We start from the raw sequence: 19,208 nt of genomic DNA, 5'->3' as shown, positions 1-19,208 counted from the left end.
ACACTTGGTTCACCTCTAGGACAGTATGCTTATTTCTAAAAGGTGAAAAATTGATTAGGATTTGGTCATATTGCTAGTCATATTTGCTTAACTGTTTTGTACCTCAGGAAGGCAGAATCCTGACAGATTACAGGAACAGACTCACAATAGAGCAGTAACACACTACAATTCTTGGGCACCCTGTCACATCCCAACACTCTTCCTCCAAGCACTATGCTGACAGAAGGAGGGAACTCCTGTCTTGCTCCTGCCCAAAAGCCCCTGCTCCCAAATCAGAGTAATGGATGAAGCTGAGTATACACCAACAGTAGGCAGATCCTTGGTGCAGGAAAGACCCTGTTCAGACTTCAGATGCAAAAAACCTTATTTTTTCATAACTGCATGTAATTCTTTCCTAGTCAGTTAAACCTATGAACAAGCAGGCTTTTTACATGACAACCAAAGCTGAAGTTACACATACAACTCTTTACTAAAATGTGAGCACCAGGTTACATATATAGGATTTGCTAGTTTGAAACCTAAATTAATATCCCACTAAGTTTTAAATGTTTCTTCATCTTTAGAACTTGACTTATTTCTGTTACCCTTCAATTATTTAGCTCATGGTCTTAAAAAGAAACCACTAACAATACAAAATACATTACTCAGAAAGTAAGCATCCTAGTGGTTTCAATATGCTAATAAAAAGCCTAAAATTGTCAAGGTAGTTTCAAAACAACTTACAACCAAATAGCACGTAATTGCATATCCAGCAGATATATGGCAAGTAGATTAAAATCTGACAGCTGAAACTATTACTGATCCTAGCTCTGTATCTCTCATCCTAGAGGCCAGCATATGATAGCTACTCACAAACCACCATCTGAACCAACATTTCTTTCAGCCTGGCACACTAAACCTATCGCTAGCCACTGCCCCATCCATTTCAGTGCCACAACAATATCACTCTTTTGTATGCCAGTGTTCTACAGCTGACATGGAACAAGTCTGGCTCTAGGAACCAGCTCAGAAGTCCTATCTTCAGCATTTAAAATGCATGCAAGAGAAAGAAACAACATCCAACTGTTTTCTGAAAAAAAAAAGCAAATGCAGTTTTAACTAAAATCTATTTATTTCCCTACAACTACTCTGAGATGACAAACACTTTAATTTTTACTGTTTTTAGAGAAGGAAAAGTTTGATTACTTCCAGTTGTAGGAAACTGTTGACTCACCATACTTTCATCCCCATTACATTTAAGAACATGTTACATAGAAAATGCCTACTCTGTGATTTTCACACTTCATTCTGCAGTTTTCTATACAAGCTGCAAAACTTTCAGTTACTTGGTCCAGCCTAGCCTGTAAAAACCTTAATTCTGAAGAGCTATCCAAAGACCACAGTTGATAAAGATCACATAGTATTGCAGGAAGGAAAGGAGAATAATTTTAGCTTCTCTAGACTGTTCCCGTATCTTAGACAATTTCAAGTGGCACACCCAGAAACTTACTCATTTTTTAATATACCTTCCCATGCTGCAATCTTCTTAAAATGAAAGAGCAAGTTACCAACATAGAATGCAGTAATTAGAACCACATAAATAGTCCGTCATCAGAATACATAGGATTTGTTCACCCCAATAATGCTATTCACATTCTTCTCCAACAGCTCAAAGATGTAGAAAGACACAACAGAAGAACAAGTTCGCTCTTATTCTCTTTAAGAAGTCTTCTTAAAAGTTCCTAACTCTGTAAAGCACATGCATCTGATTAAAGATGCAGCTACCTCACTATCTATCAAGATAGTATACTGTCTTCTTCTTAAACTTTAAAGAAGTTACCCTCTTTTGAATGCTACACTGCACAAGAGAAAGGCAGAGAAGTTATTGATTGGGTGAACCAGACCCCTCCAGGTCATCTTTGCTCCTCCTTCCTCAGGTCTTACCACGAGAGAGCATCCACTATTACTACAGACGAGGAGAGCATCCCTCTGCACTGTGAGTCGGGGCTAATACTCTCAAAGGACTTTAAAATGGCTCAAAATGTTTCACCAGTTCGAGTCAGTAATCACCTGCACTCTCTCAGATCTCGTTACTTCTGACCAATTCATGAAAAGCAGTAAGAACAACCTTTCTTGGCCCTGTTACAGAATTATAACTTTTGGAAGAAAGTGAAGTTTAATCCCAAGATACAATAGAAAGCACACAGTTCCAGCCCCCTGAATGCCTTCTCGTTACCCATCTCTGAAACTTGGGAACTTCAGGTATTGTCGTTTCAGACAGTTAGGAAAGAAGTTGGGATCAACACATAGCCCCTTTGGTAGCCCACAAACTCTTTCCTCTATCATCAAGAGGCAGTAACTGCGACTTTTGCGGAACGATGGACAGCCCACGTCTCATTTTGGAGGACAGCGACTTCAACACAGCCCTACTGACCCACCCACTCCCTCCAAGGCAGGAGGCTCCTTCCTACCTGTTTGCTCACAGACTAACCTTTTCCATACACTCCCGAGCACCCTGACGAGCCCCCCAGGGCTGCAAGCTCCTCTCCTGCTAACGCCCACCCCAAGCCCAAGGCCAGGCTGTCTTCTCCCTCTCCCTGCGCCCCGGACCCTTCCACCGAGCGGCTCTACAGCGCTTCCCCTTTCACGCCAGCCGTCAGTTTCTTCCTCGTTTAAAAGCCGACCTGCGCTTTTCCACACACACACACACAAAGGACGCAAAGGAAATTAAAAAATAAAAAAGAAACACCACCCACACAACAAAAACACAAGCAACAAGACACAACCCCACAACTCACCACCCAAGTCAGTCCCCCGCTGCCGCCGCCGCCGCCACCGCCGCCTCCTCCTCCAGACTTTGCCATTTTCTGCCCGTTTCTCCTCAGCCGAAGCGAAGGCGCAAGGAGGCAGCCGAGAGGGCCGACGCCGAGGCTCGCAGCGCGGCGCGCCCGCCCTTCGCGCTTCGCCCCGGCCCCTCAGCCGCCGCGCGGGCCTGGGAGCCCCCCGCAGCCCCTCACCCGCCCTCACACACAGGCACCCCAACACCGAGAGCTGCCCACCCCCCTTCGGCCCGCCTTCTAGTTCATGCCGGGAAGCGCAGCTGAGGAGAAAGAAAATAATCCGCCGGGATAGGCGAATGGAGGCGAGGGCTGCCCTGGCCGCCCCGCGGCCCCGGCGAAGGGAAGGAAAAGCGCCCGGCGGCGAAGGGCCGAGGAAGGAAGGGCAGCCCTAGAGGGCCGCGCCGCCCGCACAAAAGCGCCTTTCCGCCGCCCGCGCTCAAACTCGAGGCCGGGAGGCGGCGGAGCGGGCCCGGCCGGGCCTGCGGCTCTCGCTAGTTTAAAGGGACTGCCGGTGCCTTCCCCTCACGGCAGCGGCAACAACAGCTGCCGCTACCGCCGCCGTAGCGCTGCCGCCTCCCTCCTCCTCCTCCTCCTCCTCCTCACCTCCGGGCGCTCTCCCCCGCCCCCCCTCAGCCACAAAGGCCCGGAAAATAGATTAATAATAAAATCTCTCTCCCTCGTCCCCTCCCCCGCCACACGCGCGCCCGCGCACCCGCACTCGCGCGCCCGCGCAGCCCCCGCCTCCTTCCCCCGGCCCCCCCCTCCCTCCGCGCGCTCCCCCCTCACGCACGCACGCACGCAGACAGACAGGCAGGCAGGCGTCACGCGGGGCTGGGCCAGCCCTCCTTCCCCTCCTCTTTCCGCCCCGGTGCCGCTCCGCCACCGGCCCTCGAACCGCGACCGCCGGCACCCCGCGCTCAGGCAATAAGTGCGCTGCCCCCGTCCGCCATTCGCCTCCCAACGCCGCCGCCGGCCCCGGCTGCCCTTCCCTCCCTTCCCCCCGCGCCCCGTCCCCGAGCCGGCCCGCCAATCACGCGCCGGAGGCGGGCAGGGCTGCGAGGAGCGCCGGCCAATGGGGGTAGCGGAAAAAGGGCCTTAGTGACGTCACTGCGGGTGGCAACAGGGAAGGAGCCGTGCCCCCGCGCGGGGGCGCTGCCGCGCGCCGCGGGGGGAGGGGCGGTGCGAGGGACGGCGTAACGGTCGGGGCAGGGCGGCAGCGGAGCTGAGGGGAGGCGAGGCGAAGCGAAGCGAAGCGAAGCGAAGCGGGAGGAATTTACCGGCCAGGAAGGTGCCCCCACCCGGGAGCGAGCGCTCGGGGTTGGCCAGGCACGGCTGCCCCCTTCTACCGGCCTGTCAGGTGGACGCAGCGGTAGGTGGGTGGAGAGGAGGAGATGCCGTGGGTGGGACAGGCGTTTGGGGGTACGGCGGTCGGCTACCGCCTTTCCAGCGGCTCCATAGCTGGTCCCAGCCGCTGCTACCGCTGCACCCTGGGGCGGTTTGAAGAGGATTAAAGTGCTGATCCTCCAGGCAGGAGAGTGTTTATAAACCACTGCCCTCTTCTGGACCGTGGTGATCAGCCTGAGGGGTTCTTCATCTCAGACATCATGCAGAACTTTATTCTGCTACTGTTAGGAATGCTTTTGAACATCACCGTGTTAAGCCTTCTTTTTGTCAGTGAAACGTTGCCTTATTATAGGGTCACATAATAAAGCACTCTGTTCTGCACACAGTACACAACCCTGTTCTAAAATATTTGTTGCTTTGAAAAAAACATCCCGTGGCGTAACTTAGCATCTACTTCTGAGGCCCAAGTGGTTTGTGTATGAAGCCTAAAATTCATGTTATTTTAGGTATGAACATGAAAAGCACTTACAGTTTAAGATACTTCCGACCAAAAGTAAAATATATACATGAGCATAAATATTATGGTCATAGATATTTTTTTTACAAGCTTAAAAAAGTGTTTCACAACATGCAGCTTCTCAATTAGTAATTTTCATTTTGCTGTGTGAAATGCAAAACACCTACCTCATCCAGTGTGTTCCACTCCTTGAATTATTCCCAATGTAAAGTCACAAAAGGAGGGATTAGTAGGAAGACTGCATCTGAGTTGGTAGACAAATTGGTATCTGAAAAGAATAATTTCAACTGAGTAGTAATAATTTAAAGGTTTTTCCGTTTTGCAAAATGCTTTTCATAAGAAGTAAAGGGATTGGAAATGGAGCAGCCGCCTTTGAGGAGTCAGTTGTAATGTTCAATTATGCCTCAAGGGATGGATCAGAAGAATTTCTAGTAAATATTGCTTATTTAGCATAATTTTACTCTGCCAGTTTCTAGGGAACCTATTAAACTAATATCTAAGCACTACACAGGGATTACAGAAAATAATGGCATCTGCCTAGAAGGGACAGTAGGATATCTGTTCCAGCCCAGTTTTATTGCAGCCACACGTATACCTCTGAGCTGTAGGCTGCGTTTTCTTCTACTTTGGGCAAGATAAGGAAGACTGTTTCTTGCAGAACAAGAAGGCGACAACACTTGCAGGGCTCTACCTAAGTGCTTCAGAATTTTGGACTTGCTGATTAGAACAGGGTTGGGTAGTTTGTTTTTTTCAACTGTCAAATTTATATGTAGGATCTCTTAAAATGGATTGTGTATAGTGAATACCAGAGGACCAGAGAAAACAGCGTAAGTGCATCTGTTCAAAGCTTTTTGCATTTGCAATGGTAGAGAACCATTAATGCATACAGCAGAAAGAGAACAAGTCACAAACATTAGTGTACCACGTTCTCATTAGCTCCAGCTGTTTAGTAAATAGGCTGTTCCTAGCGTGGGAAGCGTGCCTTTTGCACTCGTTTATCCTGAGCCAAGTAGTAGATAGCAATCTAGCTTGAAGACAGCCAATTCTATATACATTGCAGAAAGACGGAGGGAGTTTCTTCTTGGCAGTTGCTGGTCTTTGCGTGTGCGTGGTCAGACACGTTCAGTCTGTGCCATGCTGGAGTAAATATAGGAGGAAAGGCTGGCGTTCCTCCAAGCATTTTCTTTAGTTGTCTTTGCAATTACTTTGTCCAAATTGCTTTTCATTTAATTCTCGTCATATACTGTGCTACCTGCATGGCATGTTACTGGCTTGCCGTTTATATTGGTTTTATCCTTAACATTTATATGTGGATGTTGAGTAGTTGCAGTCCTAGCCATGTAGGATTGTGTGACAAAGTTCTTATGAGACTACAAGCAGCTGCCTCTGTGGAGTTCAGAGATGAAGAAGTGAAACTAGGCTGATTATTGTGTTTCAAGTGATTCCTGCTAAAACAAACATAGAATTAGATTTAAACATGAATCAATTTAAGCACCATAACATTTTGATAGGAGTGGGATTTCTTTGCTGGATGCCACCTGCCCCAATCATATACTATCAGTTTATGTCAAATACTTTACGCTTATTGTGTAACACTATAAATTAATAATCCCCTTGAGATGATATACACAAAATTCCTATTTTAGTTCATTGGAGACTTGCTTGTTCTCATAGTTGGAGACTGTAATATAAATAGAAGTACCCTACAGATTTTCAAAACAATTTTCTAGTTAAATCAGTTTCACTGCTGGATTCAGTATTCAATTGTTTTTACTCAGTGGCTTTTTTGGAATCATACTTAAAAGGGCATAAAACTTGCCTATTTGTGAAACTATATATATATTTATCTACTCTAAGAACATACTCAGATACAATCACTTACCTAAATGAGTGATCACAGCTGTTGGTTTTCTGCCAACTACACAGGAAAAAGTGTAATTTACAATTTTTATCCAAAATATTTATGAAACTAAGTTGATGCCCATTACACTATACATTCCATATTGGATATAGTTGTTATAAAGTAGAAACAAACATTGCATATTTTAATATCAGATATTTACATTTGCAAGAAAGCAATTTCCGTATTCTACCACACTTTAAAATTTCACCATAATTCATTAACATAATTGTGGAATAACCGATCAAATTACTGAGTAGGGTTATGGTAGTACAATATGACGGTTATCAAAGCACCTGTACTGCCTTGGTTGTGAATGAGTTTTAGGCCATGGTTCCAAGGCAATTAAGAAAAGTCTACCCATTGCTGGATCATCTAACGATATAAATTTAGCCAGGTCATGCATATTTACACAACTGTATTTCAAATAACATTGCTGAATGAGCAAGAGCACACGCTAGTGGTTTTCTGTGGGTGTACACTGTCAATGCACTGCCTGACACTCATCTGAACTGTGTCCAGGACAATGCACCTGCCTGATGTATCCCTGTCATGTTTGTCACTAGTTGTTCCTGGCGTCAGACTGTTCCACAACAATCCTCCTGAAAAACACCAGGTCATTGTCAGGTTGCCTTTTCCACCTTAAACCTCCAAGAACAACATGCCATTGTGACAGTTTGGCACAGGGTTTGGACTGCTTAAACTCTGTTTGCCCTCCAGTTACTGCCCTGTAACCAACCTATTAATTGCTGTGCCATTACCGAGGTGTGGAGAACTTTCCAGTGGAGCAGGCTGTGAGCTCTGCTGACCGAGTGTTGCTGGGGAAGAGGTCCAGCAGAAGCCCCAGGATTAGCAGTGGGGACACCAGGGCCCCTCGCCGGCTGGGACCGCTATACTGACCCACCTGACTTTCTTCTGGAACAAACCATCCCCCCGCACTGCAAGAGATGCAGGCTGTGTTAGAGACCATCACGCTGACTCGCTTGGCCTCTCTCCTGGTCTCTCCTGTAGAACAGGGAAGTTATGTCACTTGTTAACCTAAATATTTATCTGTGACTAGAAGTGCTTTAGTATCCAAGTCCATCTAGCTGTCCATCACTGTCAATTGAGTCTTAAACTGTGACACACTTTTGCTGAGCAGCATAAGCAGAGCTGTTGCTAAGGCAGGAGCTGGTCATAGAAATGAAACACATTTGTATTGAAACTCCTTGTTTAGGAGAAAGCTTCCTTGTGCAGCAACCACAGCAAGAGAAGGTGCATGCAAAGATGAAGCAAAGAAGGTTGAGTTGTCCCTGTTGAGGAGCTTTCAATAGGAATAAAATGAACATCCATTCTATTAATATCTGAGTTTTTTGAAAGAGCTAGGGGCAGCGGGAAGAGCTGCAAATGCTCAGGGGGCAAAGATAATGGGAAAAAAGGTAGAATAGAGAAGGCAATGTTTTTGGAGATCTGTGCTGAACATACTTGGCATAGAGATGGCCATCAGCAGTTATACTGAGCTGAGAGGCAGATTGTGGCAATCATTTGGAGGCTGGGAATCACCAATTGCATTATGGCATTGTTAATTAGTCTGGAGAAAGCAAACAGCAAGCAAGGCTTTGTACATGACATGCTATTCAGAAAGTCCCTGCCTCCTTTGAGCTCAGGGTGATGAACACAGTTAAGCATGCTGTGCTTCCCTCACTTGGGTAGCTTTTCTGTGTGTTAACCACATATCCTCTTTCTTCCTGTCCCTCTATCTCAGCTCCTCTGAAAAGGAGCTCTCTCTTTCCAAAGGGGAATATCTTTCTGGTTAAGCCATATAGTTTTATTCTTAGCAGTTCATTCAAGACTCTTTGGGCAAGAAAATGTGAGCAGTGATTCATTTTTACCCAGCAAGTCTCCTCTTGCTCATTGAAGGTTCCCATTACCAGTGTATTTTCCCATTACCAGTGTATTTCTCCAGCCTTCCAGTCAGAAATTCATGATGGATCCAGAGTGAGTACCCAGATTGCTTCCTAATAGCAGAAAGTCATGTCTACTCATTCTTGCGAGGACAGGAAGGTGAAGGATTTGTTACTATACAAGTCATGTGCGGACATGTTGAATCTGTGGAGAAAAGTGATGGCTGAATCAGCCAAGAGAGAAGCCCACTATTCTGGGAAACGTCTAAAGAGATGGTACTTTGCTCTCTTAAGCTAAAATTCAGCCACCTCTCTCACACGTTACCTCTGTTTTGATATATGATTAGTAATTGCTGGGGGAAAACTCAAAGGGCAAGCTTTTCTGCATAGCGTCATTTTACCTCTAGTTTTGACTGGAATCGATGAAGACTATGTCAGGATGTGCATTTGCATTTCCTTTCTCAAAATTGAGTTGTGGGGTAATCCAAGAAGAGGAAAGTCTCAGGGAAGGTGAAGGAGAGGCAGATGGTACAGCCTCCACTTAAAGCCACTGAGGTAGAGCATGTCATTAAAATGTGGCCAGTGACACCACATAGCTTATGCTGAGGTGAAAGGGAAAAAGAGGAGGAGGCCACAAGTTTTGGAATATTTGGATAAATTAAGATCTGAGGCAAAGATCAACAAAAAGAGTTAAGCGAATGTGCTGTAAGTATCCAACCGAAAGAGGGCTGGGTGTAGGCACACATGAAGACATCAGTGAACAATACATCTGAGCGTAGAAACTGGGGAAGACAAAAAGAAGGAACTGCCAAAAAGTGAAAGTCTGGGCTAACTATGAAGTGCCCCGTCAGACATAGAATAGCAGAACCACAGAAAGCCAGACAGTTTGGAGCTACCTATCCAGGAAATTACTGAACAACCCCTTTGAGCAAATTTGTACTGGCAGCTTGAGTTTATACTGGCTCAGTGCTTTGAATCATTAGACCATGATGTTTTTGAATTGCTACTAGATGCCCTAAAATTTGAATTACTGTTTTATAGCCCACAGCACGGAGAATGTGCTTACTGTGTGCTTCTGACAATTACAAGCAGTTTAGAAGAGGAAGTTTATACAATAATAATGTATTTGTGAATATTCTTTTCTAGCTGACTTAAGTTGTTTATCTTTCCAACAACCTGTGTACTAAAAATTCCATTTGCTCAAATGCATTGTTTCAGATTACCTTTGCCCACAGGCAATTCTTAGGCTTCTGAGAATAAATCTTTCAGAAGTCTTTAAGAAAATGATTACAAAATTCAGATATAATTGAATTAAAAAAAATAAAAAAAAAAAAAGGAAAGAGGGTTGTACAGCCAAACAGGTAAAACGTACACAAGACACAGCCACCCACTTAGTCTTAAATGTAAGCATTTTCTGAACTTACAACTCCCTAACAATTGTTTCAGATTGGCTATCCAACAATTTCTCAGGTGGTCTGATTTGTAACAGAGCTCAGCAGCAGCAGTTCCTATTTATTTCAATAGGTGTTGCGTAATTCAACAGCTTGGAAGATTAGCACTAGCGGTGTTTAAAAATGGCCACTGCTAGCTGCTTAATGCACTTTTCTGCTTTCATTAGATATTAATATTAAGCAAAGAATATCAGAAATGCATTAAAAATCTTTTGTTATCCCTTTAGATCCTTTAACATTTTGGTATTTCTGAGTTTTGAGTGTTTCTCTGTGAGATATCACACTGCTGTCCTCTGCTATTTGTTTCAATAGTGGTGTTTCTGGTTAGCGTTTTATTCTTGCTGTATTTATTAGGAGAATGAGTAAATAAAGTACCCAATGCAACAAATTAAATATGTTTTTATGTTTAGGCTATGATCTTCTGTTCTATTTTTACACAACTAACAACGCTTCTCTTTCTACTACCTAGTTTATATTGCTCCCATTTACTTGCGTAGATTCTTCATGCTCCTTAGAGGCCTCTTCTTTTTCTTAAAGGAAAGTAAGAACACATTACCTCAGTCTTTAGTTGAAGTAAAAACATCTAGGTCAGTGGTTCTTATATGCATGTTGCTCACTATGACTGTAGCCACCATGGGTAGAGGTAGCAGAAGCTGCAGTTGCAACAGCTTTCAGTGTTGCCCAGGACAATGTGTTTGACTATTCAGGAATTATTCAGGCAGCGCTTTGCTACGACACATGCGTATTAGAATTTGTGAGTCTCAGCCTAGATCCTCTTCAGTCCAACACGACTTCCAAGAGCATGTCTCCATATCCAAGCACCTCAGAAAGCTGAATCCTGATCACAGCATTTCTTTCTTAGATTTAGGGTTCCTGGCTGTCACCTGTAAGGCAGGAAAACAATTCCTTGAATTACGTTGAATATATATGCTTTAATACTTAGCAAATTCATTTTAATGTTCTAGAAAAAGAAGTTTTTTATCTACAGGATGTGTTAAAAATAACTTGGTTTGATATATGTATATCTGTGGTTTTTTAACCCAAAGAACATGGAAACAGCAGCCCTCATTATTTTATCCATTTTTTTTTTAAATCTACTGTGCAGTTAAGTTATAGTAAAGAAAATGTTCTTCAGTAAAGTGTTCTTCATTGATGCAGTTCTTTTAGAACAGTCCTACATTCCTTGCGAACTACGAAGCAAAGAACCCTAAGAAAAGACACTGTATGTTTTATAGTACTACTTACTGACAGACCTAAGCATGAAAAAAGCCAGCTTATCTATTTTTGCAGCAAATCCATTAAGTGTTATACAATAATCACACCCTGCATTCTTTTAAAACTAATTTTGCAAAGAACAACTTAGTGATAGGCTGTGTTCTTTTATAATGGCTAGTGAGAATACATTTTCTTGTACTGTGCCCCAGAGTAAGCTCATGCCAAAGTTGTTACTGTTCTGCTATAAAATTGTTGTAATAACAACTCACCTTTTTTTAGTTAGTTGGTTTTTACTGAGCTTTGTTATTCCACATATGCTCTTCTGCTGGAAGTTTTTATACCAGAAAGCCTTTGAAGAGTGGGAGTAGCTCTTCAAATTTATCTGGAAGTCTCGTGGTTTCTTTTACCTTGTCCGTTTTTGCTGCTCGTCTGTTCTTGTATTTCCAGGTAGTAAGTGCTGTGAATTTGTCAGCTTTTCATGAAAAGGCAATACACTTTATCCAGCAATTTGCAACACAGTATCAGTCTCTGTCCCCGTCAACATTTTACTTCCTCTTAGCACTTGCAATTTATGTATCAGTATCTCTTCTAGTATTTTTGGAAACCTTACATGCCACTAAGTATCCGAATCCAATTTATCTTGTAACGAGTTCTAGAAAGTAGTGAAATTAGCTCTTTACCCAAAGACACACATATTCTTACAGGTGCTTCTATGTTCCTGTGCTTTTTGAGACATACTGGACACGCTACTGAACATGACATTTTTCTGTCGAGTTCATTTTTCTCTTGTGACTAGTGATACAGAATCACAGAAGCTCCTTTTTTACTTTACATCTTACCCTTAATTTATTGATAAGGCATCTGTTAGTTCCAAAAGCATGCATGTGAATTCCTCGGGTTTGCAAACCTGTGTGGTTTTTTTCAGTTGCACATTATTTTCTAGAATTTCTCTCAAAACATTCAGGCCTCAGTTCTCTGGGACACGAGCAATGATGATGAAAGAGCACACTAGCATAAAGACTGAAAACACAATGAAATTACTTGAAGCCACAGAACAGCTAAATTTTAAGAGATCAATTCCATATGTATTGTTTGTTGTGAGATTTAATTCTCAGAAGAAAACATAAAGTTTTCCTCACCTTTCTAATCAGAACAACCATTCTCCCAAATAATGAAAGCCACTAAATTTTGAGTTGCTCGCAGAATTGAACTCAAAGCAAGCAACAATCCTTTTTCTGACAGTTGTTGTCAAAGTACAGCAAAGCAGGAACCGGGTGAACCCTCAGATTACCATAAAGACACAGTGCAGTTTCAGGCCTTACAGGCAGCCACATGAACCATCCCATGGGAACGCAGAGCAAACTACAACCTAACATAACCCAAGGCACACACTCCAGCTCTAAGTTGCTTCACCAAACCAGCATGGCTGCTTTTAGCCACGAAGCTGAACGGCTCTGTAGTGTGGCACAGCACACAGCACCCCCGAGCCACCCATTCCAACAGACACACTCCCATGGAGCACACACGCAGAGCGTAGCACTGCCAAGCCGCTCCCCAGCTTCTGTTCCATGTTTAAATCTTCTCTGCTAGTTTATGATCAGTTATCCAATACTGCATTTCATGAGCAGAACAAGGATTGGAGTGCCTGTCATCCCGCCCTTGATCTACGCTACTCCCATGATGGGATATCCCATGATCCATAAGGCTGGTGCTCTCTCTGGGGTTGTTAACTACGCCAGCAACATGGCTTGCTTAACAGGTTCTGTAACTGAGTGGCATGAAGATGCAAATACTGTAGTAGGTGAAACTACTTTTTATATTCCCTCTAAGTAAATTAGTATGTTAATGGGCTGGATGCCGTGCTTTGCATTTTTACTCCTACACATTTTGCAGATTATAAAAACCAATAGTTAATCCTTCAAATAGACATGACATTAAAAAATTCTTCTTAGTTTGGGTTATCCTCTGGAGTTAAATTAAAAGTTTAACAGCATTCATATCCTTACAACAGATATCTGTAGCATAGTATGCAAACATAACGTATGATCCTTCATTCCATTCTTTAGAGTTTCTAGTGCAATTTATTCAATTGTTCTTTTGTAATGTTTTTATGAGGCGTGAGGAACAATTTTCACCAAGAAGTAAAACCTGCTGCTTTAACTTGGTCAGGAGCCTCATTGCCCTTTTGAACTATACGCATAAACATACAAAAAAAATCAGGTTCTAATGTTGGTCCTAATGTCCTTCCCTTAGAATGACTGCTGCTTCTCTTTCTGCGGCTTTGTGGACCCCTTACACCCCTTCCCTCACCCTCTCAGGCTCCTGGATGACAATGGGTCTTAAAAAGACGTAAGGATGTTACCAGATCTGCAGCGGGCTGTGGTTGATGGCCAGCAGACCTGCTGGGAACAGGAAGGAACTGGGAAAATAGGAGGGTACCGCTGAGGGATGATTACTGAGAGATGCAATACCAGAATGAAACAGGCTGAGGATTCAGTTGTCCTGTGAATATAGCATGGATGTGAGGGTGACAAAATGCAGCTAGGAATTAAAACGATACAAGGTAGATAAAAATCTCCCAACGATGAAGGCTGTGGCAGATTCAGAGGACTACGTTCAAGGAACTCGGTCAGCAGACTATGCTAACGTCATCCTCAGGGCTTGCTTTCCACTGCCCACCAGAGAAGAAGGAATAGCAGCCAGCGTGAGCCAGGGAATGCACGGAGGCTGTACAGGGTTGGGGCATCAGCCTGCGATACACAGGGGAAGCAAGAAAAAGAATCCATGGATGGTGTGGAAGCCTTCAGTTCTTACCTGTGACTCATTTGAAAGTTGCCTTGATCTCCACTGCATAGGCTGCTTCAAAGGATGACAACCACTAGTTCAGAAGAAGGGAAATTTGGAAGGGCTTGTAACAGTGAAGACAACAGGAAGGGTTACCCCAGGAGGTAACTGATACCACGCATTAATCAAGGAAATCTTCCAAAAGATGGCCAAAGCATCTGACTATGCTGCACTGTAGAATAAGTCCATCTTACTACTAATAGAACTAATCCTATGTTACAGTGCTGGTTTTCTCATTCTAATATGTATTAAATACAAAATCCACTGATCAGTAGACTGGAGTGCCTCTTCCATACAACTTTTTCACAAAATATTCCCCAGTTATGGATTTAATGTTAATATTTTGGAGTATAACGGGTTGTAGTTGATTTCCACTGGATTTATCACATGCCAGTAAGTCTCCTGTTTTTTAAAAATAATTGTATCATTTCCTTTTCTCTTTTTCCACACACCCAGTCTTTCAGCCAGTCTTTCACTACCATAAATGTTGCCTCCATGCTCTCTTCACAGACAGACTTTCTATTTTTCACTGAATATTTGCAAAGGGCTGAATTTCCTCACATGACCAGTGATCAGTCCTCTATGTGAAGTAAATGCAATAAAAAGTTTAAAAAAGGTAAATGTACTCTGACAACTGCTTCTCTCTCTTTAATGTCTGTTTCCCATCACGGATTTTGTTTCTGTGGCCCAGAAATGCATTTAAATCTTCCTGTGTCTTCAGAAGGTTATTTATATGTTGGGACTGGATGAATGCCCACTTCTTCATATCCTTCTGTCATTCATTAATTCTTTTTTGCAATAAAGTAGTGTAAAAATACGAATTATTGGCAAGCCTTAAAAATCTGAAACAAAACTATAATATAAAGCTGCAGAATATAACTAGTCACAGTGCATAGTCAAGAAAAATTTCAATGTCCGCTGCACTGAATGTGAACCCTGAGTTTTCACCCTTGTTAAAAAATATCAAATGGATTTGTATTAAAAAAAAATCATTATCGAATACTGACTTTGAAGTAGAAAAATAACTGATACCACTAACGATATTGTCAGGGGCTGAGATGACTTCTTATAAAGGCAGTTCATACATAGTTCTGACACTTGGGCAAGAACTTGCTTAAGGCACTGTTTGCCTTTGTAAGGCTCCATGATGGTAATACTTCCTTTCAAAAAATATTCCATTTATAAAAAAAATTAAACTATTAGCTTTGTTTAGTAAACAAACTCCTAAATGATGCAAATTTGACATTCATTTATCAGTATTAACCTGACCTTAGATTTTTCTATCTTCAAGTGTTAAAATTAAACTGCAACCTCTAATACTTCCTCTGTGCTGCCACCTCCGCTGTGGAGGGTTTTTGTTTTAATTCCAATCTGTTATTTTCATTTTTTTTGGCCTGTTTTCTTTCAAACCATCATTGTTCACATCACGGAATTCAATAAGTATACTTAGGCAGAAACTCCTACCCGGACAACCGAACAAAAGAAAACACCCAAATCAAAACCAGTTTGGGGCACGCTTCTTACTAAACCAAACCAGAAGAGCTCCAGACCTCTTAATGCAGTCCACAAACAGGCACTTCCCTTTTGGCCAATAAAGCTTTACATCTTTTTGCCAGTGGTGAACTTTGTTTTTAATATACCATATATTTTCCTGATGCTTTGGCTAATAGCAAAAACTGCTGCAGTTTAACTATGTTATTTTGACATTTGATATAATGCAAGCATGGATACACATATATTACATTACCTTCTATCCTGCTCATCACAATGGTTATGCAGAGGGAAGAAGCAAGTCTGTCTCCATTCTGTACTTTGCTGCTGTTTCTGTCTGCTCTAAGATGCTGTGAGCAACTGTTCCACCTACTTTACTAAGAGTTTGCTTAAACATTGCTCTTGGATGTCTTTATTTTCTTATGTCAGCTGGTTTCCTTATGACTGATTCACAGGGGAGTCTGTATGTTGTTATCTGAAGTGCTTATCTAAAATAAGTCCAGCATTTCCTCCTGATTGGACAGCAGTAAGCTGCTAATTTATGATTTTCTGGGGGGGAAATACGTTCCGCTGGGACTTCAAGGATATGGGAGACATACATTATATTACTGAAGTTCAAGGGTACGAAATAACACAAAGCATTATGTAATAAAAGGATCAAACTAACAGAAAATACGCTGAAGCGTTACAATCAAAATGCATAGTGAAATCATCTTTCCCCCCCATTTACAAGATCTCTAACAGAAGCTGGTACTTAAGACTCAGTCCTTCAAGTTTCTGTAGGTGCTCAATGCCACACTGAAGTCTCATAATCACTACAGATGGTGTGCTCCTAAAACTCTTGGTCACGAAGCACACTTTTTCCAAAATCAAAGACACAGATTATTCACTAGAATAAAGAAAGGAATGAATCCATATCAAGCAGCAGGAGCCTGTTCTTAATTTTAATATTCTTTCTATAGCTTAGACTAGTAAAAATAGAAGAAGTTTAAAAATGGACATTCCTTAAATCTTAGACTGCTTTTCAAAAAGAGCTGTTCACGATTCTGAGTGGTTTTTTTCTACTAAACTTTTTCAGTGACCTAAATATAAATGAGCACATAGAAAAACATCTCAAAATCAGGATCAGTCATGGAAGTTACTTTTACCAGCATTAGCTTATGTAGCCCATTACATTTTCTTTCCCCATTAAATTTTATTAAGTCCTGGTATTTTTGTTGGTTTCTGGGTGTCATCAGTTTTAATTACTATTGCTTTTTTTTTTTTTTTTGCTGAGTTTGAATATTTTTAATCTATTCCTTTTGTCTTCTCTTACCAAATGAAAGTAAAGAAACTAACTTAATTTTTGACATAGTATATTTACCATGCAGTTGCAATCCTTTATATAAATTAAAAGGAAATTAAAATGTATTTTAAATTAGATGGAAGCGTGCAGAAAAAGATAAAGCTGAAGAAACTGAAGCAGGCTAATCATAAACTAAGCTAATAGTCTAATTACAAACCTTATCATAAAAAAGCAAAGCCCAAGAATAAACATAGAAAAATAAACAAAGGAAAAAAAAACTTGTTTTCTTATTCAGCCAGGCAGACAGTCTCACTTAGATCCTTACACGTTTCACAATATCTGTACACCTAGAATACAGATACTTGAGGCTGTTTGACCTTGGCTTCTTTCTCGGCCATTCCTAAGTGCCATAATATAGGATGGGAGTTCTCAAAATTCTGCTCTTGAATTAATAACTTCAGGGAAGAAGAAATTGTATCAACCTACTAAAGTCTATGTTGGGTTTTTTTTTGGACTCTTTACTGTCCTTCTGCTTGGGTTAAATATTCAAGATCAGCATACAGGACATAATCTTATCCCACATATTAGTGTCATTACTCTTTCATTCTACCCACGTTGACAACACTATGTGACCAACGATCAGTAAACATAGTATCACTGATTATTGTTTAGAGAGACCATAAGCTGCAAGGCACAAAGCACTGCTGGCAACGACAGTACCTCATAAAAGAACCTTAAAAGCTAGCACAAAGTAAGCTGAACAACTGCCAATAATGTTGAATAACTTTTAAAAAATATTCAAAGTATAGATAGGACCCAGCTCTATTCCACCAAACGTGTTTAAGGAAGTCACCCGTCTGTAATTTGCTTCTCAACCCTCTGTATGACATGAAGCAACAACACAGAAGTTCTTTCAACATTGACTCTTATTTTAATTGCTTACAGAACACTGGCAAAATCTTAAATTTTGTTCAAAACCAGAGGTTTGAACCTATGGTGGAAATCAGAGATTTGTTTTAAATAATGTCTGTACTTAACAAATGCTAACTCTTGACAAATACTAAGAAGGTACATCAAATTCTTAACCGGTAGTATACTTCCATTTCTAGCTTAAGCAATCAAAAGAGATGGGGAGCGTGGGCATGGAGAAGAGAACAGATATCCTGATATCGGCCTGGAACAATCTCTTCCCCCCCTTTGGAGTTCCTTTGTTTTGGCTTGTTTTGTTTTGAGCAGCAAGAACTCTGTAAATGGGTGTTCCCAGCTTCTGGCAGCCATATGTGCTGCCTACCATCTGTTTCCATTCCACTGTGCTATGGAGACAAACATACTTTATTTTTAGTGCTCTACATTTCCTGATGTTGCACATAATAGGGATTATATCTCACATCTAAGCCGCTATTTGTGAAACATCTTCTGTGGCTAACTGATGAGTAAAGGCGACAGACTATCACACAGGATCAGATGAGATAATTTTCATTACCTACTTCTCGGTGTAAGTATATGATTTACACTGAAGTTTGCTCTATTCCTGTATACCTGTGCTTTTTCTCTACACTGCCTACAAGGGGCTTCCTTCATATGTTTTAAAGATGCATTTTCCCAGCAACTTTCTGGGGTGTAGGAAGTTACTACTACAATTTCGTGAGTTGCCACTAGTGGTTGCTATTCTGCACGCAGCATTCATAGTCCAAACAGGATATGAAGAAATAAACAGCTGTATGGTCACTGTAGAGGGACAACAGTGCTGTACAACAAATATTTGTTTGAAAGGAGGAGTTCTGCACGCAGACTCCCACACAGTTCTGTTGGAAACCATGCCCTCCAAAATTAATTTGCAAGCATTAATTGAATAGTGTAGTATTTATATAAAATTTGATTGAATAGATTTCACTGTTACATCTCAGCACAGCTTTAGAAAGCACCCACGGCACACTGGGACAGGCAGTAATTCTTTAGAGTACACCAGACTAAACTGAATTCTAGAAAGCATTGCTGGTTTTACCTATGTTGACATTAAGCCATACATTTCTAGTCAACAGTGTTTTTTCTTTCCCCATTTAACCTCCCACTCCTCAAACTTCTAAGAAGCTGTGTAAGCACTGACTTCTAGCTGCACATGCCCTGATCAACACCATCTACAACTCAAGCAGTATCATATCATCGCCAGCATAACTTAATACCTGAGCTTTTAGAGCACATTGCAGCACAGATCTTTCCCCCATATAATATTGCAAATTCAGGATACTGTAAGTTATTATGAAGCAACTATTGATGAGGAGTTACTTCTGGTTTCAAAAAATAATTAAAAATTAAGAATTGCACTGAAATAGAGATCAACTGAGAAAATTAGTGCCTTTAAAACAGCTTATGCATGAAGAGATTCAAAATGTTCACTATTTATAGGGTACTCCAAAAGACACCTGAAGAAATTCCATTTAACTTTTTCAGATTAGTTC

The 19,208-nt window shown here is 41.7% G+C and overlaps 1 protein-coding gene across 5 annotated transcripts in view; it reads right to left on the bottom strand.

Annotated features, from left to right (window-relative positions):
• The window catches only part of TOP2B (DNA topoisomerase II beta), a 67,167-nt gene extending 63,377 nt beyond the window's left edge, over nt 1-3,790 (bottom strand). For 3 of the 5 annotated variants that reach the window (XM_054190683.1, XM_054190679.1, XM_054190684.1), the window contains exon 1: nt 2,778-3,432. In XM_054190683.1, coding sequence (XP_054046658.1) covers nt 2,778-2,843 — 66 coding nt within the window. In that variant the 5' untranslated portion in view covers nt 2,844-3,432. Of the gene's footprint in view, nt 1-2,470; nt 2,495-2,777; nt 3,433-3,617 lie in introns of those variants that run through there. The other 2 variants (XM_054190678.1, XM_054190681.1) reach the window with 2 other exon arrangements.
• Between the last annotated feature and the right edge of the window lie 15,418 nt (nt 3,791-19,208).

Source organism: Rissa tridactyla, chromosome 2, assembly GCF_028500815.1.
Source record: "Rissa tridactyla isolate bRisTri1 chromosome 2, bRisTri1.patW.cur.20221130, whole genome shotgun sequence".
NCBI classification, from domain to species: Eukaryota; Metazoa; Chordata; class Aves; order Charadriiformes; family Laridae; genus Rissa; species Rissa tridactyla.
Note: the sequence above shows the minus strand (reverse complement) of the source record. Positions and strands in the feature narration are given on the sequence as shown.